Below are 27,673 nucleotides of genomic sequence, written 5' to 3'. Positions count from 1 at the left end.
AGCATATTTATATAGGCCTATGTCACTGTAAACTATTAAGGGGATCTGAGTTCATTAATATAGCCTACATTTTCGCTTCATAAAAATCAAGCGTTAATTTTTAAAGTGAATAAAGTGACAGGGTCGACAGGTCGTTTCAGCACTTGTCGTGCCCTGCGGAAAATACAGACTGAAAAAAACACTGGTTTACAGTCGCCCCTCAGTGGGAAGAATCTGAGTAGCAGAAGCCGAGAAAGACACTGGGAACCCGTCTAATAATCCCGATGTGACGTCACTCTCACCGAGTCCGGATGGCGATAGAGCCGCAGGTGGGACCGCAATAGCAAGCAGAAAGGAAGGCGATACAGCAGCCGGTGTCATTGCACGATTTGCCTGTGTCGGAGAGACGACATGGGAAAGCTCCTGGAATTCGATATCACTTTGACCAACAACAAAGCGGTCTATAACCCCGGCGAGTCCATTTCTGGAACCGTGAAAATAAAACTAGCCAAATCGTTGCAATGCCAAGGTGAGTTCGAACGTTCTTTTGTCGTTATTTCGTACAGCCTCCTTTGTATTGATACTCGTCGTAGCCTTTCCATCGCCCCCCAGACATCAGGGAAGTTACAGCTTATTTAACCGAATTCAAGTTCATAAGAAAATATGCGCGTAGCGCTAAGACAACGATACCCTACAAAGTTCAGATGTGTTGAGGATATGCTGGTTGTTTTAAGGTTTAATTTCAACTCAGATCAGTCATTGGATAACCTGATTTGTGAGGAATCAACTATTTTGTGTTTTAGCGTCGTAGCGGAAGCCTCATCGATAGGTTTCCCTTTGTTAAATTCTAGTGGGTAATATGAAGTTTTCATCGCGAACATGTCTTATTTTGCGATGGTTAAACTTTTGTATGATGATATGTTTAAAATTTTGTGATTGTGTCTGTCTCACATTGGTGACAAAATGATTTTTTTGCTCGTTAAAGAGGTTCTGGTTCTTTTTTGCTAAAGGGGGTTTTGTTCTTTGTTCTTGAAAAATGACATCCAGTCTCTCGCCATTAGCCTACCAAAGTGTGCTGAAAAACCAAGCAAAATCTCGGAAGAATCAATTGTTGGCTAAAATTGCTCTTATGAGAAACAAATCAGATCTTGTAGGCGACGTTCCTGCTCGGTGTCATGTTTTTTATCGCTTTTTGGGGTCTGGGCTGCAGCTTAAGCGCGTCCTATTCAAACAGGTGTGTTGCCTCTCCGTTGTAGAATCTCTTACGGTCTTACACGTGTGGAAATACTTCAAATTAAATCAGTTCGTTTTAAATAGGCTAAGTAGCTACACATTGTATATGTTTTTTCATTTTATTTGTTCGATTTAAACTATGGCAAGGAGTGAATTGGAATTCGCCAGTTCATTTGAAACCCATCAACTTATGGCTGAATTATCAAAAGCTATGCACTGATGTAATGTACATATCAACCAACGGCGATTGCATGAGTCACGTCTGTTGTGCCTCTCGACGACGCCAGAGAAAGTTGAGGAATGTGACGTGGGCTCCTGGATGTCCGAAGCCAGCAGCAGTCTGACCGCAAATCGTGTATGTTCTCTGAGCACAACGAAAAACTCACGCCAGTGAATTCATGCAAAACAAGTTCTCGCTGATTGTACAGTTCATAGCACGTACCCTCAGTTTGTTGAAGCCCAATTGATGACCATTAACTCAAAACATTTACTTGTTTTTCACTCTTAGACGATATAAAGTAGCATGTTCTCGTGATGTTTGAAGGTTGGTCTTCAAACTGGGGTCATAGCCTGCTTGTTTTGTGAGAAGAATCTTTACAAAGGTGCTTTAGAAAATTATATTTACCAATGCTTTAAAAGATATTGTCAGAGTTGACCTTTGTTATATTTTCAGATTTTGTGAAATAATGCTGAATGGGAGGCTACGTTCTACTGTTTGCTGCTGAAAAACTAGTATAGTTAGGCTTGGCAAGTTAGTTAGGCTTGACTATAGTACTCACATGGGAAGTGGCAGTTTCTCACAATGGCGTGGCTTCTCCTTGGTGAGTGATGTGGCAAAGCAGTTGCAAGAGGCTGTGAGATCCATTCTTAGAGCACATAGCCGCTCAAGGTGGGTTTCACAGTCTATCAGGTCCTGATCTCTGACCTTTCCACCTGTGTTGGTTACTGCTGTTGTAAACAGTGTGAGCAGACCCTTAAAGGGGAATGTGTGTGTCCCATTTTTGCTATGACACAAGACCCACTACCCTTTAAAGGAAAAACTGACCCTCTGAATGAAGGTATTTCTAACACCCAGATCTTTATGCCCTTCTTGACAAGATAATGCACTAAAGGTTCAGACAAATCACTCATGACGTAGTTTGGAAGAACTGCTTTCCTGTTTAATATGGAAAGTGCATTGACAATCATATTCTGGGCTGTTTGTCATTTTCGTTACGATTTCGAACTCTGTATCTGCATTTGTATGTGCGTCAATTGAGCAATTTTGTGCGCTCAATACAATGTTCAAATACATAGATCATTGTAGATTTTTTGCCTATGAAATGTGAAACACTTAATGGGAATTGTAAACTAATGTATTATAATGCCAAAGACTGGTTTAGCTAGGGACACTGAATTTTTAAAAGGTGCATTTTAGATCTGACCGGAAAAAAAATAGTAAATAAACAGGCGATTAAAATTTCCATTGGCAGAGTTCAAATTGTCTAACCAAAAACAAGTAATCATAACAGTGACAATGCCTTAATTACTATTATTGTTGTTATTATCTTTACCGACTAGTATATAATCACCTATTGCGTGGTGTCAGGATATTGCCTCAAGGGCAAAAAATAGGCATTGATTTGTAAATGGGCTGCAAAATGGATTTGTGTGGGATTAGAGAGGGGGAAACGCAATCTGTCTCACTGTTTGTGTGACCCTCGGAGCCAGTCACATACCACGGGGTTAAACCGCCTCACGGCATTCCGAACGCTGCCTGTCACACGCTGCAGGGTCGATTCCCATAACAACGAGGAAAAAACACCTCTAGGGTGTTAAAAAAAGACGCCATCGGGAGCAACCAAGACCGGTTTTGCATATTTCCTCTTTGTTGAACAGAAGAATCTGTGTGGCGTGGCTCTTTTTCGTGAGAAGGTTTGTTGAAGACAGACATCCACCTGAAGCTCAAAGTACAGTACGTTTGAAGTGTTCAGGAGGGAATCGTTAAGGTGATGGGAATGAGATGTGACCTCAGGGGAAGTGTTCAGTCACATGTTACAGACACGCACAGCATCGCTTGCAAAGCCTGGCAAATCAAACGCCCTGCCTGCGCTTTTATCATAGGCCCACCCCAGGGGCCCTTTGACTGTGGTGTGAGACGTCCGGTTTGAAACGCTCAGGGCAGGCTGCCAGTAAGTCAAACCAGGCTGAAATAATATTCAAGTTTCTTTTTTTTGGCCTGCTGGCATCAACCCCATTTCTGGAGCGAGAATACACAAGTTTAGTGGCAGCATTTGGGCCGTACCCAAACTCTGTAAAACACCCTCCCCAAAAAAATGCAATCCATTTTTTAAAATGCAGGCAAATTGTCAGATCCACAGATTCGTTAATTTAACGTATTGCTTTTCAATATTCTGTAATGCATTAGGTGAATCTTTGTTCCTTGTTCATGCTTGGGCTCGGTACCAGAAAGTCCATTTAGATGCAGGGCTGTCCCGCTCCTGAGGACGGCTCTGATGTTTTATATTTTATATGGCAGTGGAACAGGCATGCCAAGACTCTGGAAGCACACAGCTGTGCTGTCATCATCCAGTTCTAGAACTTTCTATGATCATCACCATTACAGAGTACAACAGACATTACTGGATTCTAATGTGGCTAAAAAATATTGCATTTACTTGTTCATAGCTTGCTGTTTCTCTTTGCTATACAAAATGGAGATATTTTTCTGGTTTGATATAAATTATACCTCTCAAAATTTGCTTATTGGTCTATGATTGGTCTATGGAACTTTGTCATGCAAGTAGAAATGCTTCTTCCATTGATAAATATCAGTTTTATCCATTGTATTAATTAAATAACATAAAAGACATAACAATCAAAGTTTTGAAACCAATTTGGATGCAAAATTTTTCTAAAATATATTCAATAAATACAGTTGGGATATCCAGCAGATCTGGCCTTGGAGATTTGGAGCAGTAATATACAGTGTCTGACCCTTGTTGGGTCCCAGAAAAACTTAGCCAGACACAAGCAGTTTTATTTTACATGCACACGGGAGGCACTGCGCCACCCCACTGTCTTACCAGACATCCAGTTAAGCATCCTTTTATGTATTTATATATGGTGTATATGGTTCCTGTGACTTTTTGATAAGTATGGTACATCAGTTATCTTTGCATGTGGCCACATATAAAAGCGCTTGGATGATGACTAAGCATACTCAGTGTGTTTTGCTTATTAATGTGCATCACATTCTCAACTTGTTCTAGTTATTATGTGAGCTCTGGCCTACTTATCTGTGTGTACACACTTCAAAAACATCACTGCTGTAGCATAACACTAGCCAATTCACTTGCACACACTTATTGTAGCCTATACTGTAACTAATTGCTCATTTTTAGGATTACACATCACTCAGAGTTTCAGAGAAGAGGGCTCTACTCTGCCATTTTTTCCCCAAGGACCTCATGTGCTCCTCAGCTGAAACATTTAGGAACACACTGATGCATCCCAATTAGCTTCTGTGCTCCTAAATTATTTCTCCAGTTGGTGCATATCGGTTTTCAGGAGCAAATGCTCCTAAAATGGGAGCACTGTAGAGCCCTGGAGAAGTTGTTAAGGTTTTTTTGGGCTGATGGTTTTGGATACTGTGGGACACTGGGACAGCTGCTATGCCTGCACTTGCCTGGTGGCCAAACAATGTGGTAGGTTAGCATAGCTATGCCCCTGCTAGTTTCTCCATGGCTCTTTATGCTGTCACTGAACTATTGCGTGCTAGCAAGTCATTGCTAGGATATACTTACACAGTCTCCACTAATTTATCTGTATCTGTTCAGCTCCAAACCTCTTTTCAAAGTTCTGGTGCCTTTGTGTCTGTTGGGATTGAGTTGTCAAATTTAACCAGCGAATGGGGATGCAGGCTCACTGGCCCACGAGACACGGCATGACCGGTGGCCTGGGCCTGCCGCTCCTACAGGTGGAGCCGCGGTCAGATCCGCCAGCTCGCCGGTTTGGCCGCTCTTCTTAAGCCATCTGCTCCACCGGCCTCTGTGCAGAAGAACTGGCCGGGACACCTGTCGAACGCCGCTTGTCAACAGTCACCTCCCACCCCCTATCGCCCTGTAAATCAAAACTCTGAACCCCATGCAAATGTTAGCGTGAGCCCCAGAGCACGTAGCTGCGTTAGCTCAGAGAGGCAGATGAAACGGCATCTGTGTTTTAATCATAGGCCCCTGTGTTTCTTTGACTTTTTTATGTTTGCATGTTTGCATGTGGGCTTGTGTAGATTAAAGCTGGTGGCACTCAGGGTTTGTGTTCCCACGGCTTCCCGTACCTTCCTGTTCCTGTTCGGCGGTTAGTCTTTGTGATGATTGCTGACATTCGGTGCTGTGATTACAGGGCCTTGAGGTCTGCAGGTGTCTGAAAGGGAAAGACGAGCGCAGCTAGAGTAGTAATAAGGAAGTGGCTTACCCAACGCACGAGAACGTAGATGCTCGAAAGGGCAAAGCAAAACAGCCGGAAATAGCAAAACAGACTGCAGTCTGAAATGTTGACCTTATGAACTAGACTATGGATTTGGGTTTATGTAGCTCAAGCTCCCAGCTGGGATGCTACCATTGTGTCCTTGAGCAAGGACCTTAAGCAACTTAAATTACCTCAGTATAACATCCAGCCATGTAAATGGGTCGTACTCAAGAATGTAGTGCAAGTCACACCGGATATCTGCTTTCTACTAAACGAATGAGCTTTAGGCTAAACGTAAATGAGTACCATTCATACCAAACGTTAAACTTAAAAGGGGTGCGGGGAGAGAGAGAAGACTGAATTTTAAAAAAACTGAAAGGGGGAGGTCATGCTGGGGTTGAGGACGAAGCAGGCTAACTTCACGCTCATCTGTCACGTGTCTCGGCATTTGCTCAGTGGGTCAGACTAAAGATAGCTCAGGGAAGACACCTGATACTCGCTTACTGCGGTCCAGTTCCCAACACCTTAGTCAGTTTCTCTTTTTGGGACAGCCGGAGTTACACGAGCCAATCGCCCAGCGGAACATCACTGTACACTGCCTCTTTTGTTAAAGCAATAAAACCGAGCATTAAGTTCACGCAAGAGGTCATGTGGAAAGCCAGCCAAAGGGCAGTATTTTATTGCTAGTAATTTTTTCTCGCAAACTTTCCACCAGCGGAAGATGAGAACCTGGACGTGGCCTCGCGTCAGCGAACATCCTTTTCGTCATAGTTTCATCAGCGCTGTCGCTGTTTCGCTAAGGATGCGGAGTAAGGCGGGCAGCCCTGGTTTGGCGCACACATAAAAATTCTGTGTGAAAGCTGGGTGGGGGTGGCGGGGCGAGTTCTTGCTGTGCTTTATGACGCTTAATTCGATTTCTCCTCTCACCCACATGCCCTGGTTTATGGGAAATATTGAGCTATTCTTATCCTCTGTTTCCTTTTCACTTTTGAGAACGTGAGATCGGAGGGGAGGAGCTCCATCAGAGTATGCCACTGCCCTTGTGTGTGTGTGTGTGTGGAGGGAGCTTGGCTTTATTGCACCCCCTTTAGGCGGTGCTGTGGCATAGCAGTTAAGGTGTCAGGTTCGCAATCAGCCAAACTCCTAGGAAAACAGTAGCACTGATCATTGAGTCTCTGAAAACACGTAGCTGGCCCACACTTTGTATAATAACTTCACACGTTTAGGCTATATCTATTCACTTTTGCTCTGAAGTAGCAAAACGATGTAACTACATTTTCAGCTGATGATAAACATGAATTGCCTGATTTCATGAAGCATTTCTGTACAGGGTACGTTGAGGACTGTTAAACCACAGCATGCCCCACCCTGTTCTGTTCGTGTTTTTCTTTTTAATACACTCCCTAAGAATCGTGTGATTAGTTTCAGTTCCTTATCCTTGCACCTTGATTTTTAATCACAGTTGCCTGACTGCGTTTTCTCCATCATTTGTGAGCACAAAGCTTTCCTCTGTCCTGTCTGGATGAGTGTGAAATGTTTTTTTTTTCTTCCTTTTTTCTTTTTTTAGTGCACGAGGGAGGTTTAACATTCCAGCAGTAAGGAGTTTTTTTTTTTGTTGTTTTTTTTTTTCAAATGTTTGCCGGGTTTGAAAGAATGTCTGAAACCGTCGTTGCCAAGTGCCGCCGAGAGCTTCAGACGGAGCCCGCTGAGAGTGCGCCGCGTATCGGGCCGAACCGCGGCCGGCGCCTCCCGCTCTGCTAGAACCTTCCCAGGGTGCACCCTGACGCCACGGCGAGGAAACGCACCGTGTTCAGTCACTCAGCGAGAATTTGGTCCGTGTGAAACCCGAGACAATAAGAAGGCATTACATTTCACTCTGCCCAGATCTCTGTCTGCCATGCGTTGTCTCTCTCCGCTCCAGTGGCCGCAGTGACTGCAGTCGAGCTGCGAACGCAGCACTGGACAGATGCGTTCGGAGCGGGTATCACATGACTTGTTTTGTCTCGGCGTCCACGTTTTTTGTGTTGTGATACGAGCCTGTCCTGTAAGGTGTTTGGGCTGTGTCTGGTGTGTGTTACCTGTGTGAGGTGACCAGGTCAGCGGGGCTGTTCAGAGGTGGCTGGCTGACGGGTCTACTGATAAAACTGAACGAGCCTCACACTTCCTCTCACTGCGTCAACACTAGCCTGACCTGACCTGACCTTGGCCAGGAGTGGACGGCTGTGCGAGGTTGGGTGGGGAGTGGTTGGTTGGGCGAGTGAGGTTGAGAATTTGGTATTGATACAAAGGCCTGGGCTGGCCAATGTGGGTCTCCATGTCCAGATTAAAGGCAGGATGGCCAGTAGCATACCAGAGTAGTGCAGGCGTGCCATGCAATGGATTAGCTTGTGTCTGCATTGTAATACACAAGGAATCTCACTATGTATTTCATACTGTACTTTCCTGTTCAGTAACAGGGCGCAAGGTCTCGAAGGAAACCAAAAGCTGGTTTTTGGACAGGACCTATCACTGCATCTCTGTATCGCAGTCGTATAATAAATTATGTGGTTTTGAGGCCTCCTTGAAATGTTGGCTCGTGAAACTGTGCAATGAGCCCTGCTGGGTAGACCCTTCAGGTAAAAGAGCTGGGGATTGAGCTCACCTGCTGATTGCATTTTCTCATGGGACGGATGTGTGCTCAGTGATATTTTCACCCTGGAAGTATGTGTATTTCATAGCCACGTCCTTGGATTTGAGCCAGGGATGGAAGAATCACCCAGCCATGATCCTTACATGTGACCTTGTGCTAACAGTGCTAAACAGCTACCAGAGATGAGCCCGAGTCAGCTATGTGAAGCATGGCATGCCTGCTCACTACGAAGGGTCCTCACAGTTCACTGCTTCCGTCGCTGTTGCTGGCTTCGCAGCGTCTCCCTCCCTCTCCGCTGTGAATGCTCCTCATACTCACATTCTCAGGGCACTTTGCAGCAACCACGTGGGCCTGCTGGTTCTCTCTTCACAACATCAGGAGAATCCAGTTACCAGTGTAAACCGGATCTCTTGGAGCAGTCAGTAGACTTCCCATTCATTTTTCATTGGGTCCACTCTAATTGCACGAATACCATTTGTGTTCATGTACTAGTGCAGAACAGCAGACAAGATTACCTGTGTAATTTCTGGCAGAGGGTCCTAACCTCTGCAGGTCATTGATTCGAGACAAATTAATTTTGCCACTCAAATCTGAAATGTCATGGTGCACGTCACTGTTGTGTAATTATTTCAGTACATTGAGATGTACCCCCCATCCCACATAAATATTCAGCCACACATGGCCTTAGCTGCAAGGGTTCCACGTGATAACCCCTCCCCCAGGTTCGGCTAACACCAGGGTTGCCAGACTGGTCAAGGAAACATGTAGCAGCCTGGAAATTCTTGGGTAAAATTTAAGGGCAGAATAAGACGGCATGGGGAAGATTTAGGGGGATTTTGTAAGGGGAGGCGCATGTTAGGGGGGGATTTTGAAGAATATTTTGGGGGAATAAATTCCCAGACATCTGGCAACCCGGCCAGTGGCGCAGGTCCTGTTGTGTGAGTTCCAGGAGCGGTGTTCTGTAATGTGGTGTTACCCTGCCTAAGCTGCTTAAACAGTGGGGGAATTATTATTTTTTTATGTTCGTGCTAAACTGTGGTGGAATGTCGTGGAGCTGGTTTCTCATATGAGATGTGCGCTCGGAGGATTCTTTGCAGCTCCTCCCTAAGGAACATGATGTTGTTACATTTGTTGTTAGGGCTTGTGTTCGAGATCGATTTCCAGGTTCTGTTTTCCTGTCAATGTTGAGGTCTTTGCTTCTTTCCAGATGCTTTAGGTGGGTTAAATAGTATTTTTTATAGACCAGCAAATCAGCTGGTATTTTATATTGGGAGTGCAGTTCTTTTAATCATTTAGTGTTTACAGACAGAGGCATTAAAGTATTCCTGTAAAACTCACAGCAAATGTTTTCAGCTGTTTCTTGACATACGTTTCCAGTACATTTTATCCCATCCACACCAACACTTGATGTTGCATTTATTTCTGTAATTAGGTTAAATGAAATAAATCTGTTCATTTTCATTTAACAAGTTACATGATGTTTCCAAACATAAGTGTACATTATCTTTCTATGAATCACTCAGTTTTTGTAGTTTTCATGTAGAATTTTTTAGTTTTTAAGTCCTGCATCTTTATAATAATATGGGTCTGAACAATTGGCAGTATGAGGAATTGGGACCGAGAGGAGCTCTTTGTTTCCAGGTCAGTTGGATAGGGTGGGGACAGGGAACTGAGTTCGGGGTGGGGACCAGGAACGGGATTGGGGGTGGGGACAGGGAACGGGGTGGGGTGGGGGGGGGGATCAGATAGCAGTGCTGACTGACTGAAACTCAGACTAAGACTGAGGTCTCCCTCCGGCTGTCCATGTGACATGAAGACACCTCCTCCCCCACCCTCCCCCCTGCACACATACACACACAGGCACACGCACGCTGTCGTGACAGATACTGGTACTGAACAGCTGTGAGCTGAATCCGTCTGTGCTTGTGCGCTCCGCCCACCTTGTGAAGTGAACCAAACAATGAACAGTGAACTCATACCTAGTCAGAAAAGGCGTGAGTGAAGAGAGCTAGTACAGCATCTGGGGTTATTGGCTACAATAGAGGTAAAGGCATAGCCAGTCCTGTTCTCAGATGGCAATAAATTAAAATAGAATTTTAATAAGCATGGCTCATAAGGCTTAAACATTCCAGCTCTCCATAGCAATGAGCCTATTTTCATTGAATATAGTCATGCGCTTTGACTTTACATTATTTCTCTTAGTAACAACAAATTCATAGTATAAGTTTTATAGAAAACAATCACTCCATTCCAATTTCATCAATTGGCTTTAATTCAATCCAGGGAAGAAAACAGGAAACCTCAGAAAACCTCTGGAGAAGGAGAAATGGAGTTGAGAATGCCTGGAAAGCATTTGACATGAGGTCAGAGGGTCAGCAGCTGTGAAACGATTGGAGGAAACACAGCACAGTCACACCCACTGATAAACCAGTTGACGATTCCGTCAGTGTGCTGGGGTGTGTGCTTGTTTCTGTGTGCAAATGCACATTTGACTGTGTGTCAATGTACATGTGTATAAATATTGGATATACACATTGTGAAGTATTCTTCCTCTTTGTTAGTTTTTCAGTTAGTTCTTCTGACCTAGTTTAAATTAATCTCCAATATACTGTATAAAACAGTCGTTAGACTGTTTGAGTATCTCTGCTAACTCATATCTGTACCTGGTGGAATAATGTTTTTTTACTCTCTCTTAAGAAATGAGACCATAATGAAACTTCCTGTGCATTTTTATCGAGCTGAAACGCTTCAGTTCTCTGTGCAGCAGTAAACAAGGAAGTAGCCTATAATTAGGAATGAAATTTCTGCTCAGTCGTTTTTACCCACATGCTGCATTGTTCTGATGTCACAGAGGTCAGATTCCTGTGCATTTGGTAAGTCTGTTCTCTGATTGGCTAGCCAGCATTGCAGTGCAGCCCATTGTTACCGGGGAGATTTTGTGTGTGTGTGTGTTTTTTTTTTTTTTTTCTTTATTAGTTTTACACATAATCCTCAAAGATGTTGAGGCTTTCTAGAGCACAGTTTTTTAATCTGTTCATGCTGAAGCACAGCTCTTAGTCAAGCTGGTTTGCTAAAGCTTCTTTCTGGGTGGTTTCTGTGTTCCCTGCATTTTCTCATCTAGAGGTTTCTAGAGCAGTAGGTTACCAGCCTATCGAGCAAGGCCTGGGTTACTTTGATATTCCCATCATCATGCAGGAATGTCAGATGGAACATCTGCGTCCGTGTACGTGATACGGCCCTGCCGCTTTCAGGGAGAACCGGTTAAGTGAAAGCCTTTTATGATCAACTAGAAAACCCAGCCTTCGCAGTCCACTCCCACGTCATTGTTCTCTGGAACATTTACCCAGTACTCTGCTGCTCAGTTCCAAAGAACAGCAAAAACTCTCCATAACCCAACAAATATTGATAGCATACATGTCTATGTCTCTATAGTTACTTTTCAAGTTCAGTGGTGCTAAACTTAATTTTGGTGAATGACACTTGTAGATATTGTTGAAAGGGCGTTAAAAGCTGTCACCTATCACAGATTCTGTATTCAGCCAGCATTTTTTTTTGTCCTTAACTTTCTTTTGGATGTAAATGCTATTGTTTTTTCTTCACATACACAGTTTGGTAAGGTCAGGAATAATAAAGAAAAAAAATCTCACTACATTGTGAATGGAAGTTCTGTTGAACGGCTGTACGTTGGAGAGAGATGTTGATTTAAAGCAGGGCCTGTGTTTCTGAGGTATTGTAATGACATGTTGTCTCAGTCAGTGAAAGGAAGTGAGCTGGATCTTATCGGTATGTGGCAGGGCAGGGCACGGTGTAGGGCAGAGGAAGTATACAACATTAGCTGGGTCTGAATGTATTTTACTTCTCTAAATATCCTATAGAAGTCTCCACTTTCAGTCAACTATTTCCTCTACCTCTTTTCAAAATCCCCCAACTGAAACCTCCCTATAAAACCTGTATTTGTGGCAGTCCCCCAATCTGGCAACTCCAGTCTGAATTGTAGGAGTCACTGTCTGGCTGTGGTGCTGTCTCATCAGCCTTCTCCAAGAGTAGCATTTTGCTTGGTCACTATTGTCAGCGTAATAATGACTTATGGGCCATACCGTACATACTGTATGATAGTAAACAACAGTCTCCTGATATAGCCTACTTCTGAGTCATGTTGGATGACGTAAGATCTTGTATGGCCACCTCCCTGTTTGTTTTGGAATTTCAGTATTGGGTGTGTTCCTACTCATTGGTTTCATGAATTTATGTACTGTACCGTAGTCCTTTGAATTGGTTTGAGGATTTTTAGTGTTTTTCTATTGTCCTACATACAGCTGTTGTTGTGTAGAAAACCCATGTTGTGATTTGATTCAGTCTCAGACATGGGCTGGATATGTCCTGACATGTCCTGGGTCATGTCTTAGGCATGTCTAGATAAATTCTGAATGGCTGGTCCCTCAGCCTATGAGAGAAGCAGCCGGTCTGTAGCTGGTCAGATTATGGGATGCTAGGGGTGGGATCAATGCAATAGTTCTGGACTACACCACATTGAGAAAATGTGAATGTTATGTTTATGGAAGCAGGAAGTTTTGATGAATTTGTCTAAAAATGCAGCTGATTGGATGAGCTCAGACTGAGCCATCGGGGAGCAGGAAACAGTGGAGGGAAAGAGCTTCCATTTCTGCTGTGGACTGAATAAGTTTTAGGTCAACCGGAATCTGTTTTGTTTTCCTAATTAGCAGACTCATTTTTACTAAGGATGTCGTTTGACTAAGAAAAATATCTGTTGTGGAATCTAGATTAGGTTGAAAGACACATTCCCCAAAACTGTTTTTTTTTTTTAATCTTAAAAGAAATATCTCTAATTGAATGTGCATTAGGTGAAAGGTAGCACACATGAAACCTGAAACATTTCCACCTCGGTTGGTGTTCTTCAATGAAAATGTAAAATAAATATCACTTGGAATGCACTTGGACCTCTACAAGTAATTTCCTCAGAGGTCATAGGCTTGGAAGACAAAAATCATTGCTAATGATAACTTTTCAGTAAAATGTATTGGTGATTTTTGTGGTATTATGCTAACATAAAAAAATCCACCTGTGCTAGATTTGGCAGAAGGTACAGTAGATCCACGCATATGTTTAAACTAGAGTGCAAAGATAGTTTATGTGTAACCAATCAGCAACTGATCCAGTTTTACTCAGTTGTGTCAAATGTTGTCACACAACATTTGACTTCCTCTTAAAAATCAATGCGAACATGAGGCCATATGCTGCTACGGTTTCATGTGAAGTGAAAAAAGATAATGTTCTTATCGTGGCAGCTCAACAGCTTCGTAAACACAAAACATAAGTGATGCCGTTTTCTGCTTCCAATATGAAGTCCGCTCACAGCGGTCGTCTCTTTTTCTCTCCGTCGTCAGCTTCAGTGCTTTTTTCTTCTGACAGCTGTTTGACGGGCGTTTGTTTCCGATCGCGCGTCGTGCCCGGTCGAACTCTCGCGCGTTTGCAGCCGGCGCTCGCGTCGTTATGGCCACCGGAGCTCTCGGTGCGGGAGGGAGGCGGCGAGCTCCTCGCCGCGCCTAGGGGGCATCCGCCAGCGAGCGCCCGAAACACTGCGGCCGTTACATCACCAGCAGCGGGGAGGAGTGCTGAAAGAGCTGGAGGTTGCAGGTTCAAACCACTGCTGGGAACACTGCCATTTACGCTCCAGCAAGCTGCATCGGGCTACTCTAAGACACTAGAAGTGTTCCTGATCCGGGCGTGTGGCATTTAAGAGGTGCAGGTTGGACCAGGAACACAGTAAAATGTTCAGTGTTAAATTAACTCTTACAGTGTACACGTGGTCCCTATTTGACTGTAAATTTGTTAGAATCGAATTAACTCTGGACACTTTACTGATATGCAGTCTCTAAGAATCATGCAAACATTTTCCAAGTCTAATTTCCTTGACCAGAAGCTTAGCAAGTTAATGAAATATTCATGGGATGATGCGTGGCCAGTGTGTCGTACACGTGGTGCTGTGTATCTGTTTTTGCTTGTCATCAAAAACGAGTGCGAGGTCTTGATTCCTGGGCGGTTTCAGCGTGCGGCCTGGCGGAGATTCAGCGGCAGCTGTCTCTGGATTGGCTGTCGTTAAGCCCGCATTACGTAACCTGCTCTGGGCGGTCACCGCGCGGCGTGCCGACGCCTGTTTGGTTTGTATTCGGCGCATCTGGTCGCCTCTTGCTTGTTCTGCTGTGATGAGAAGCTTTGTTAGCGAACGATCAGCTTTCGATTCCAGCCCCCACCCCCCTCCCCCATCCGCCTGTGTGATTACTGCAACCTTCTAACCCAAACCTGTCAGATCTGCACAACAGAGCACACGCTGGCAAAATTATAGCTGAATATTTATTTGTGGATCGTGATTGTAGTTGTCTGCTCCTGGTGCAGATTGTTTTTTTGTTAAGACGGCTGGAGTCCGTTGTAAAGATGTGATGACTGTCTGTGTGTCCTGAGGAGCGTGAAACGTTTGAGGTGCTGATGCTTACAAACAATGCAAAGTAGTACTTCAATGTGTTTTTCAGGATATTTTTAGATGAATGTGAAGTGAAGCACGTTTCAAAGACATTTGTTCCAAATCTGTCTCAGCAATGCAGAGATACATTCCATCAGACTGCTTTGAGTGTGTGTGTGTGTGTGTGGGTGTGTTGGTTTGCTCTCTTGTGTATGTCTGTTTTCTAATTGAAAAGATTTTGGTGTAATAAAATGGCTGTTTGTGTAACATTTAGCCTATACGTTATTTGATAAACTGACATTGTTTGATGAATTGATTCATGTTGTATTTTTTAACAAATCTGTTAATGAAACAATACGTGATGTCCCAGTCAGGAATACTGTCACCTTTACTCTTGAACCTTTTTGGATGTGAGAAATTCAAGTGGCATTCATATATTCATCATCACTGAAATAAAGATGAGTTCTGAATCACATTGCTGAGCTCCTGAATATTTGCTGTACTGAATGTATTTGAATTCAAACACCTGGTTTTTTTAAAAGGCACAGTAGGTGTGGTGTGACAGTGCCCTCTCCTGGTGTGGAGTTGCTTTGCGTTTGCGTTCCGAGCACTGACCTGTGGGCCTCCTCTCCACAGCCATCAAAGTGAGCTGCCAGGGCTCCTGTGGGGTGACGAACAAGCTGAACGATGAAGTTTGGGCGGTGGAGGAGCAGTACTTCAACAGCACGCTGTCCGTGGCAGATAAAGGTGAGTTTCTGTTCCCCCATTCACCTTCAGGAGAGGAAGAAGACTGAAGAGGAGGAGGAGGAGGAGGAGGAGGAGGAGGATAAGGCTATGGCTGGGCTGGTGGGTGACTAGCAGTAAATGCTGCTGTTGTGAAAGGACTATCGGTTTCAGTGTGAATTAGCATATGAATTGGTACGGGACTGCTCAGCCCTGTTCCTGGAGATCTACACCGTGTTCCTGGAGATCTGCCATCCTGTTGGTTTCCATTTCAACCATAATTTCATAATTTGGCACACCTGATTATACTGATGAGCTGCTCATCAAGATCTCTAGCTGTTGAATGTGGATTAGTATATTTTCAGCTGTTTAAATAGATAAAATACTTAAAATGCAAAAGTTCTGTAACTCCCTCTGGATAAGAAAGTTTAGAAAAAAAACATTTTTAAGCAGATGTCAGTAAGGTACAAGACAACAAGCGTAGAGCTGGGAGCATTAGAACGTCGTTGAATGCTCTGTGACACCCTGTGCGCTCTCTACAGGCACTGGCCTCTCCCCGTTCACACCAGCTTAATGTTTGACCCATTCATTTAGAGCATTCACAGAAAGGGAAAAGAAAATAGAAAATTGTGAAATGAAGTGGTGAAAGTTCACTCATATCTTCTGTTCGTGACTGCAGATTATTCGCGGTCACAGTGTTTGTTCTCTGTGAGCTATGAATTATGGGTTATTTGTTTTTCTGGTTCCACTCGCTGGCCAACTGCAGAACATCCCCGGCATGCAGTGTTGAGTTATTTCTCCCTCCCCTATTACAGTACCTCCCCAGTCAGGTTTCGATATGGGCACAGAGGTACTTTGGGTCTATTGCTCACACCAATAAGCTGGAGGCAGAAGTAGGAGATTCATGAGCTAGTGCATATTTAGCCATTCAAAGTGGTTCTGGTAATGTATACAATGCAATGTCCCTGCACATTTGCTAATCGTGTGTCCCGCTAACATTTTTCCCAGGGTTCATTAATTATTTTTAATTCATTTTTGTTGCCGATGGGGCACTCCTCTTTGAGTTTTTACGCAAACATACCACCTATAGAAGCTAATTTGTTAAATTCGGGGGGGAGGGGGGGGGGGGCATGCCCAATTGAAGCCACAGGAACTCATTAGACTGAGCCGCTGACTCACTGTAGTTATTAAAGGGCCTGTGGTGTCTTATCACAAAGAGCAGGGTGTTCCGCAGGACCCTGGCCAAAGTCTCTCTCTCTATCTGGAAAGAACCTCTTCAAATGCAATTTGCCGCTGTCTGGTTGGATTATACAAGTTTTTTAGAACTGTACAATGCTCTGCTGCTTTGTCTCCAAGTCTGTTCTCGTGTCCTGTCTGAAAAGTCCCTTTTTGATGTGACAATTAGTCCCTTACACTCGTGTCAAGTTGGACGTAGTTGAAGGGTCAGTTTCTTTCTTGTGTTCTGTACTTAACTCTTTGAAGAGTATGTTTTTCAAAATTCTTTGTCAGTGTTCTAAGATTCTATTGTTTCAATGACCAATAGCGATTGTTACATCAGCATTAGAATGTTCAGTTCAGAACATTCTAATCTCATGTCTGCAATTTCACCTTAAAGTGTTAATAAAAACCAGGGTTCTTCAACGGCTTCTCCCCGGGGGCTAGTTTCAGTTTAGTTGCAGTTTTAAAATTGTGCATACAGGCCAAAGATTTTCCACTCGCTATTTATAAAAAAATACATTAATAAGATATGTTGTATTTGTGTTTTTCACTTCATTCAGACAGGGGAAGCCGAGTGGGATCATTCTAGAGGAGGCAGAGAATCGAACCCACAAACCCATCACACAGTGGGGATTTGTATCATGGTTTGAGAGTCAGTCGACATACTGACTATGCCATATGGTCTCCCCAGTAGATTTTTTGATGCATAGCTATTACTTGTTCTGTCGTTCAAACTACACTGACACCGTGCAGATGGAACAAGAGACATAGTTTCATTTTTCCGATGTATCTGATTAGTATCTTTTTTCTTCTATAAGATCAAAGGGCCAAGAAAAAGGGTATGGAAGGTGCAGATGTTTTAGGATTCTAAATACGGAGCGGCCATCTGTTCAAATGTCCTCTGAAACGGCATTTTTCCCGCTTTCCTTAAATAATTCCTTTTGAAGTTATCTCCGCTTTGCCAGAAGTTCTTGTGCTTTGCCGCTAGTCAGCGCCATTATTAATTCTACCTTGCGCATGATTCTGAAGAACCTGTGCTAAACTCTGCAGTCCTGAGCATACTGCTGAGGGGCCCCTGGGCTCGGGCTGGGATCGCATGGTAACTGAATCGATCGCCATACCTGCCTTGAAAAAGAGGAGACTCAGCACACTCTTCATTCCACTGTGGGTTAAATTTCACTGGATCTAAAAGCTGACTGTCTGCAGAATTGAACGCCAGGCCTGGTTGGTTTCTTTGGTCTCCTATTGATTATGAGTCCTTGATGCGTACAGTGATGCAGTGAGTTGCGTTGAGTAGGCCTACAGTCACTGTAACGCTGGAATCCTGGTTTACACCCGGCCAATAATATTGGCACCCAGAACCAGGAAGTGCAGAGGTGCCCTGCCCATCGAGATGTTCCACAGGACTCTCTCTGAAGGCTCGGCTTTGAAGCTACATCCTCACAGCGGGGAATTCCCATTCTATTCTTATGAAAGAGAATTCCTGCTCTTTGTCACCAGACAGCAGTTTTTTCAACAGGTTTTCTCTGCTGCTGCCGGGAGTTTGTTGTGAATGGTTGCTTCGAGCGGTTGGTAACAAGCAATGTGTATCGTTTGACTGAAAAACAAGAAGGACAAAGATATGTTGGCGCTATTTCACGGAAATGAAAAGCGATTCTCTCTTTTCTCTATGAAGTCTGTCATCGGACTGCTGTAATCGTCTAAATATGTCCTAAACAGCATATGATCTCTACGTCACCTTAATAGAAATAATATAATAATTCTATAGCAATTGTAATAATTTTCCTGACCTACAGTACATTGGCTGTCACAGTATGAAGATTCAGTATCTCTGAGCATGTATTGTAGCAACCTTTTATGAGAAGAGTGGCTGTTCAAGAATCTCTTCTTTTTTCACTTTTATTAATAAATGCTCGGTCACTAGTGAAATGAGACCATTAACAGTAATAAGAGCTCATTTGTTAATTAGGTGTTGGCCACAGGTGAAGCTGTTTGAATGAAACTGACCTCTGTGTATGTCTGTCTCTCAGGTACAGTGCCCTCTGGAGACCACAGCTTTCCTTTCCAGTTTCTCATTCCAGGTGAGATGAGTCACGTTTCAGATCACGAGCTGGTCCACCGGCATTCCTGTGTGCTGGGGAGGTACATTCACACACACAAACACATACGCACACACACACACACACATACCACACACACACACACACACACACACACATACGCACACACACACACACACACACACATACGCACACACACACACACACACACACACACACATACGCGCACACACACACATCATGTTTTGCTAGCTCCAGTAGAGCCTAGCTTCTAGGCCGAGGTTTTTGATATGTGAAACCCTGGATAATCACTGAACCCAATCCACTGGGATCATGCTACGTTTTGTTCAGGTAGCCACGGCACTCTCCTTGCTTGGTTCTCTTTCCTTTCTCTCGGACCATCCCTCCAAATACTATCCTGCTCGCTCTCTCATTTCTCCTCTGCTTGCTGACCTCTACATCTGTGCTCTCTGTTCTTTCTCTCTCCTGTTCTGCTTTCTTCCTCTTTTGTTCCATGTCACCCTCACCTCTCTCTCCCTCCTCTCAAACTGCACAATATTTCCATCTTTTCCCTCCCGCTCCCCTCTGTGCTCCAGTGTATATAGCCTCTGATTACACCCTGCGCCCCCTTAATTCTAGAGGTGCAGTTCGTGCTGTCAGACAAATTGCTCCTTCTTTGGGTTCCACGTTCAAGGTCTGGTTTAGATTCTAAAAGTCAAACCAGGCTAGCCTAGCCTATTAGCTGAGGCTAGCCTAGCCTGTTAGTCTCCAGCCGCAGCTGATCTGTAACCTGGCCATCTTTCCCTTAGTCACCCTCAGGCTGTTTGTGCTCAGGTTCGTGGCAAAATGGCCCATGCAGACACAGGCAAACTTTTTCCCTTAAATCGTTTTGAGTGGTTCAGTTTGGGGGTACTGTTGACTAATGTAGACTGTTGTAATGTACTGTAATGTATAATGTGCTGTTGACTTGATTTAATTTGAAAACCATGTTGGGCCAATTGGTTGTAGATGTCAAAAATACTTTTAAACGCATGTACAATTGAACACTTATATTATTACAGTATAATGTGAGTAGAGGTCCGAGACATCACGTGAATGGAGGTTAAAATATATATGCTATGTCCTTGCAGATACAGCTCCCACTTCTTATGAAGGACCGTATGGGAAGATCACGTACAGAATGAAAGCTTTCATCGACACGCCCCGCTTCTCCAAGGACTACAAGGTCCAGAAGGCCTTCTTCCTGCTCAAACCCCTCAACCTGAATGAAGTGCCCGACATTGAGGTGAACACACCCCCTGCCCTATCCCTAATTACACTTCATTGCTCAGAACATAGACATGATGGTAATCCAATATGTACATTCAGTGGTACTGTAATATGCTCTGTGCTTTATCCAAGAGAGTCTGTGTACTTCTGTCAAACTACCCCCATAAATGACCCTTCCAGTGTCTTCATCAACAGAACTGGCACAGTGAACCCTTCTGTTGTCTTCATATTATGTATGCGTCCCGTGTCCACAAGGTCACCAGACCCCATATGATAAAGCCTGTTCATTGGATATAAAACCAAAATCAATATTTGTCATGTAGAAACAACCTGTCACTCATCAATAAATAAGCAAGTAACTGTTTTCCTACTACACAGTCATAAGACAAGGTATACTGTTTTTATAAAAATATAAAAAGGGCAATGTTTAACTTTCTCTAATTGTACGGTCATTCCAGGAAAAGTCATTTCAATTTCATGCTGAAAAATTACATTTTAAATCAATTTTTTCTTTTTTTGGGCTTGTTTTGGGCTTCTTTCAGCTTTATTGGACAGGACAGTGTAGAGAGACAGGAAGAACAGGGGAAGAGAGAGGGAGAGACCTGCGACAAAGGTCGCGCGGTCGGACTCGAACCGCCGACGCCGCGGCTCGTAATGAGCATGTGGACAGTGTTCTACAGGCAACGCCACGAGACGCCCCTTTAAATCAAATTTTAAATTTTAAACTGTTTTCACTGTCGCTAAACTCTGGATAGGGCCATATTTGGCCTTGACGACAACACGGGGGTTAAACATTCTAATCGCTAAGCTCTCACCGGTGTATTCGGGGTGATGTCATGCTCCCCTGGAAGTCCCACAGCCACAGCACTGCCGCCCTGGCAAAGAGGATTTCGGTTTGCAGGGTATCCCCATGCGATAAAGGGGACTGGTCACCAGGGCACCTGCAGTATGGCTGCACCAGCGAAAATGGCAACTCACTGCACTCTGGGCAGACTGACAGAGGATTATGGCAGGATCGGAGGGGCAAATTGGCTTTCCAAAATGGGGAATAAGGGAAAATAAGAGGAAAGCATGTGAACCGTCACACCAAAACCAGATGGAAGCTTGAGAATTATTATTCATAAATAATAGTTTTTTGTTGTGCTTAAGGTGCCAGGCTAGAGGAGTTGAATCCTTGGTTGATAATCATACCAGCCCCTTTGACGGGAGGGATTGAACCTGAAAAAACTTCATTATTTAATCTTTTGTTTTTTAACCTTCCCAGAAAGCGAACGTGACCACAGTCTCAAAGCAGTTCACGTACCTGCTGATAAAATCGGGAGCGCTCACGCTGAAGGCTAAGACCGACCAGCGCGGCTACGTCCCCGGCCAGGTCATCAAGCTGTCCACCGACGTCCACAACCAGTCCGACAAGAAAACCAGCTGCATTCTGGCCAGCCTCGTACAGGTAGGCCACAGAGGAAGGTCAAAGGGCGTGGGGGGGGGCGTCCGGCCCGAGCCCCATGGGAAAGGAAGCCGTAATAATATCACAGTCACTCCCCTTCCCCCCTTTTCATGTTTGGGCTTTGTCTTTTGTTTTTGTTTTTCTATGTATAAGTTTGTTCTGGTTAATATCCCTGTACAGGACCCACTTATTTGGATGTGTTACATACGGCACATACGTTTTACTATGTATTCCATATTTACCTGTACAGGGTATTTGAATCTGTGAATTGTGTGTACGTTTGGGGTTTTTTTTTCTTCTATTTTTGTAAATGCTGAAATATGTAAATAAACATAAGAAAGAAAGAATATGATCGTGTCAATCAAGAACATCTTGTCTCGGTGCATCTCTCTGTTCCGGTCGACCGCTCTTCCTCTCTTCGCTCCGTCCGATTCCGGGAACGCCCGCGGGCAGAAAGTGACGTACAAGACGAAGAGCGTGGCCTGCGACTTCCGGACGATCGCGGAGGTGGAGGGCGCGGGGGTGAAGGGAGGCAAGCGCGCCGAGTGGAAGGAGCAGATCATCGTGCCTACGCTGCCCCAGTCCGGCCTCGCCGGCTGCAGCCTCATCTCCATAGACTACTTCCTGAAGGTGGGCATTTTTTTTCCGTGGTTACGCTCAGATAACTTCCTGGGGAAGAAACGGTCGGAGGCATCCAAGCATGTTACAGAAAGAGCTACCATAGAAGCATAATGTTCTGTGTGTTTCTGAATGGTTCATGATCCATTCATATAGACCAAATGGGGAGAACTGCATTAGAACTTCCTTTCAGCTGCCATCTGGCACCGTAAGAAGTGTCCGGTTTTTCATTGGTTCAGATATTTCGGTTCCTATCTTGCAGTTCCTTTTCTGCCCAATGGGAGACATATTTCTGCCGCACAGAAGCAGTGTTTCTTAGGTGCTAGTTGGGGAGGGTAAAGTGAGGGCGAACATTTCATTGTCAGCCCAGCTCAGTCAAAGCTCCCATGAAAGTGTGTGAAAGAACGTCAGTTCACAGTTTGAAAATTTCTGTGCCTGTCTGGCTCTCTCTTTTTCTAACTGACTTAAAATTCATAATTCTGTATTGGGATGAAATACATTTTTGTACATACTGTTCAAAGTGTTGTGTGGAATGCATTGAAGGAGCTCAAGCTCTCTCAAACCCCCTGTGTGAGTGTGAGCCTGTGCTGTTGTGCAGGTGTCCCTGAAGTTTCCTGAGGTGTTGGTGATTCTGCCCATCTTCATCGGGAACGTGCCATTCGACCCCACCATCCCCAGGACCCCGTCCCGGACCCCGTCCCGCCCAACACCGCCCAACACGGCGCCCCGGGTGCCCCCCCGTCCCTCTCCGCGACCCTCCCCCCGGGCCAGCACGAGCTCCTTGACCCCCAGCGCCCCCCCGGTGGAGGAGAGTCCGGGGCAGGCGGGGGGCGGGGCCCGCGAGGTCATTTCCACCAAGAGCCACTCGCAGCAGGACCCCTCGGCCTGGCGGGCCTCCGCCTCCCCCAGCGGCCCCACCCTGACCCCGAGCCTCCTCAGCGTTCTGGCCCCCGCAGGACCCCAGTTCTCCATCTCCACGGGGTCGACCATCCCTTTCTTCTTCGAGGGGAGCGCCACCCCCATCCCGACCTCCTGTCCGCTCGTCTTGCCCCCCGGGTACAGCTCGCAGGAGTACCCACATGGTCAGTGTTTCCATGGTGCAAATTTTCTGGCCCACTAAACAGGGCAACGTTGACTTACAGCAAAATGTTGACAACAAGTGTAAAGATAAGCATAGATATTGAGAAGCTAATATTGGTGTCAGCGTTAATGATGGCGAATTGAGGCGCTTTACTCACCCAGTGCATTGCCAGACCACTACAGCTCAGACTAACAGACAGAGATGCGTCTCTGACCAGTCTGAGCTTTTCATTATTGTAACACTAAAGGGAAAGGTCGCTTGCCGTTTTTTGAGGCTTTGCAGAGTGATTCTATTCCGTACATTAGGGTTCTGGAACATTCCACACGCTTCCATATCAGGTACCATGATGAGGAATGTCAAACTATCTTTGGTCTAATTCCTCTCTGACGTTCTCTTTCTTTTTCTTTGTTCTAGAACCCCCTCCCACCTATGAAGAGAGTTGCAGCAGAAACTAAAGTTTCGGGCAGTGTGCAAGATGCCTTTTCCTACTGCAGCAACTGCCTGCAGGACCCCTGCCAATGACTGTCCCTACTGGATATATGGAGAACAACAGGCTGGTTCCAGCTTGACTGGAGTGACATTTTTTAAAATCATTTTTAACTTGTTTTTCCAGACTTGGAAAAGGGATTCTAGTTTATTTATTCTTTTGTGTTTTTTTTAACATGTTTTCTCTCTTGTCTGTTGATGTAGTGGCCGTGAAGGTTTTGAGCACTAAAAAGGTTTTACAAGAGTGACAAGACTTTTACCACAAACAAAGTGCCATTGGGCTCTTAAAAACTTGGAAGTGCCTGTGGACCAGGCACAGATCGCAACAACAGGACCACCCTTTTTTAAATGTCAGGCAGTTTACAACTGTGTTTCCATTTTATACTTATATTAGCATCTGTGATGCCTCTAATTGAAAGTACTGTACTACTGAATATGTTTTTGTCAACTTTAATGTGGCCTTTACATCAAATCCCCACAAGGTGGAGCACTTGCTGCTCTGTTACTGTTAGTGGCATCCTCGAACTCAGAAGGCATCACACAACACAAATAACTGAATCTGTAGGCGGAGTTCCTGAACAGACACCAGCACCCTTGCATCTCCTTAAATCAAGATGGCTGTGTGATGGCACTTTGAACAGCTGTCGTGCAAAAGGATTGTAGTGCTCCAAAGCCTGCTTACTGTTGCTCTGCCCACTGGGGGGGGGCAGTCTCGTAACCCAACTGGACAGAACATTCTGATGGACAGGCTGGACTCACTTGGGGTAAGAGAAGATCTGGAGGTGTAACTTGTATTCTGACCCATGCACACCCCCACCCACTCCAAGCCAGCCTAATGTGGTCACACCCTCCAGACCACTTCCCCCTACACCTCTTTTCTGGCTGAATGGCAAGACTGATTTGTGCTCTGAAATGTAATGGAAGCCCAGTTGCTGTGCATCAGATGTTCTTGTTTAAAAGGAGGAGGATCTGTTTCTCATGAATGCCTTAGTCCATACCATGACTGTGTGTTTATATCTGCAGTGCTTAAGTCAGTCTATTTTTTATTTTAAACATTACTGAAACCGATTGAAGCGTGCTGATATTTCTTGCCACCAGCATAGAAAAACTGACACTTTGGAAAGATGTGTATAATGTGTAGGTCAATGGCAGTATGGTCAATATGGTCTTGTTACAGGTTGTCGGTCATGTTGAACAGATGTACCACAGAAAAGGTTTCATTTGTTTATGGGGCAAGTACAGCACTTTATGCATCACATAAACCACTTATATTCTGCTCAGTTTTTTATATTAGCTGTGTAGCCACACAGCAGTTCTAAAAAGATCTCAGATAATATTTTGTTTGCTTTTGCTTAGACACAGACTAAATGGCCTCCTGTAACCTCGAGTATTTAGATTTCAGTGGCGCTGCCGTCATTTAATACTTACAACAGTACCACTGTTGTTTTTGTATTGTTTAATTGCCTCAACGTACTGGCATTCTAAGGCCTGAGGTTAAGGTGTTCCTGTCATAACCTCTATCAGATCATACATTTGGACTTTTAACCTCAACTGATAAGAATGTGCTAATATAAAAAGAATTTTTTTTTGTCCCATTTCCATCACAGCAGCAGCCCCTGGTGGCAAAAAAAAATGTTTCTATTCCCCTCTCCATGAAAACCATGAAAGGGCATGCACGCACAGAGGCACAGGCACACACGCTCACACACATAATACAACTGTTTTTCTCACACCTTCACCTTCAGCGGTTCATTTTTAAGATCAGTAGTAGTAACAGAGTACAACAGCCCCGGGATAAACTGCAGGATTAAAAACAGGGGAAAATAGGCTAAACCCATCCCGCATGTATTCAGTTTTGCTACCACCATCTGGACAATGCAGCGGTGGTTCCTGATTGGCTGTCAGGCCGAGGAATTAAGATGGCGTGGCATGCCTATCTTTAAATGAATTCACACGCACACGTTTCTGCCTGTTGGCTTGTAAATTCACTGTGTTCGTCAGTACACACACAGTTTCAGTCGCCTTCAAAACCACATCAGTCAAATCTCCTTATTCCTTGTGCACTTTATATTTACACTGTGGACCTCTAATGGTGCTGTGGTGCAGTGCAGGGTACACATTCATTTATGAATTTGCCATTTGTGAAATGTTTGGGACTCATTCCATCTTTCTCCTCAGGAAGTCCATCCACAAAATGGTAGGCATTACCAAAATGCAAGCATGTGCTCGTCTTTAATAATTAAGAACTGCTTTCTAAACACAAAATCAATCAGATGTCCAGAGGAGGTTCCATTATCTGCAAAATTGTAAGAGCAGCCTTATCAGTCTCACCCACAATAATATTTAATAGCTTTATTCACTCTGCTTTTTTCTCTGTTGTACAGTTTTTCCCTCTGGTGGTTTTTATTTGTGGTTTGTGTTTTTGTATTTTTCTATTTAATAGTCGCTCTGTGAATATTAACTTCTGGATATTTTATTTTTCCTTCGGGTTTTACCATTTTTGATCTGTATCTGTTTTTGATCAGCACTGTCTGATTGTCAACTTTGATTCAGTGTTACAGCTCAGAAAAGTTTTTAAACCTAAGTTGTATACGGTACTAATAAATCTCTCTCAAAATGCACCATGCTTATAAGACTGTTACAGAACTTGCCTACCCTCTGTTTTCTGATTTTAAAAGAAATGGCTCAGTCAGTGAAGATTTGTACCATACATTTGGATAAGGCCCTATTGTACAAGCATCACAGGTTGAACCTTGGCTATGTCATTAACCAGCTATTTCCAGGAGTCTACAGAGGCGGGACATAGTTGGCCTTGTACAGTGTAGGGTTGGTTCCATGGGTAACTACTGCATTAACTCCTCCCATTGAGGTAGCGGGTGCCTACTGGCTACCAGTTGTCTTCAGTGAGAGAGACTTCTGATTACCACTACATTACAAACATTTAGCAGACGCCATTTCCAGAGCGACTTACACATTTTTTTACACGGCATTTACATTGCATCCATTTATACAGCTGTATATTGAAGCAATGCAGGTTAAGTACCTTGCTCAAGGGTACAAGGACAGTGTTCCTATATGGGAATCGAACCTGTGACCTTTAGGTTACAAGACCAGCTCCTTACCCCTTATACTACACTGCTGCCCTACCCTAGCCTGTAGGACTGTGCAGTGTAAAATATTCTAATTTTAAGGCCAATTATCAGTTGGGTTTTCCCCTGAAATTCCAAGCCAAAATCAAACACACCAGGCTAATTGTTCGCATAGTTTTAAGTACAATCAATGTTTGAATTGATCCTTGGAACCTTGTATGTATGTATTTCATGAGCACATTGCATTATCCAGAGCAACTTGCATCACTTACATTTTTACTCATTTAAACAACCAGGTGGTTACTGACCAAATCCAGGTAGCTCATTACACAAGGGTGTCAAAGCAGTACACCAGAAATCTGAACCCATATCCATCTGGTTATTATCACCATTCTCCTCTCACTACTCATGCTGTGACATGAGGTACAGTGATAATCTGGTTATTGCAAACTTGCTCAAAAGTGGCTATGTGTTCGGGGACCAAAAACAGGTGACCCATTCAAAGAGATTCTAATAGATAATATGAAAATCGTATACAGCACCAAGTGATATTCAATTATTGTTTATTAATTAAACAAATTGAAATAAGGTCAATCAATCAGTGAATGTCCATTGACCTAATAAATAATGGCCAGTAAAGGCAAGCAACTCTTAACACCTTCTGTAGCGACCCCCTTTCTTAACACAAGCCTGAAAATGACACACCCAAAATAAAATGGTTACTATTCTCGAACCGTTTTACTACCTTTTTAGGCCTTTGCTACAGCTGTTGAGCTTTGTTTTGGGGGGTTTTTTCTGTCTTCAGTTTCCTCTTCGGCAAGTAAAAGCATGCTTGATTGGATTTAAATCAGGTGACTGACTTGGCCAGTCCAAAACTTTCTACTTTTTCCCCACTGATTAATGCTTCGGTTGCAAAGGCA

General features: G+C 44.1%; 1 protein-coding gene across 1 annotated transcript; it reads left to right on the top strand.

Annotated features, from left to right (window-relative positions):
* Positions 1-249: 249 nt before the first annotated feature.
* arrdc1a (arrestin domain containing 1a) lies at positions 250-26,285 on the top strand. Its single transcript, XM_064354490.1, has 8 exons — positions 250-508; positions 15,402-15,512; positions 18,737-18,787; positions 19,897-20,051; positions 21,300-21,482; positions 21,933-22,109; positions 22,696-23,179; positions 23,593-26,285. Exons 1-8 carry the CDS (start codon positions 391-393, stop codon positions 23,631-23,633), a joined length of 1,320 nt encoding a protein of 439 aa, XP_064210560.1. The 5' UTR covers positions 250-390; the 3' UTR covers positions 23,634-26,285.
* The last annotated feature ends 1,388 nt before the right edge of the window (positions 26,286-27,673 follow it).

Source organism: Anguilla rostrata, chromosome 10 (assembly GCF_018555375.3).
Source record: "Anguilla rostrata isolate EN2019 chromosome 10, ASM1855537v3, whole genome shotgun sequence".
Classification (NCBI taxonomy): domain Eukaryota; kingdom Metazoa; phylum Chordata; class Actinopteri; order Anguilliformes; family Anguillidae; genus Anguilla; species Anguilla rostrata.
Note: the sequence above shows the minus strand (reverse complement) of the source record. Positions and strands in the feature narration are given on the sequence as shown.

Excerpts from the sequence above, each read along its gene's own strand:
- arrdc1a (XM_064354490.1), top strand. The coding sequence starts at position 391 with ATGGGAAAGCTCCTGGAATTCGATATCACTTTGACCAACAACAAAGCG. Across the intron at positions 509-15,401 it reads CAAATCGTTGCAATGCCAAG|CCATCAAAGTGAGCTGCCAG; the intron begins GTGAGTTCGAAC and ends TCCTCTCCACAG. Across the intron at positions 23,180-23,592 it reads CTCGCAGGAGTACCCACATG|AACCCCCTCCCACCTATGAA; the intron begins GTCAGTGTTTCC and ends TCTTTGTTCTAG.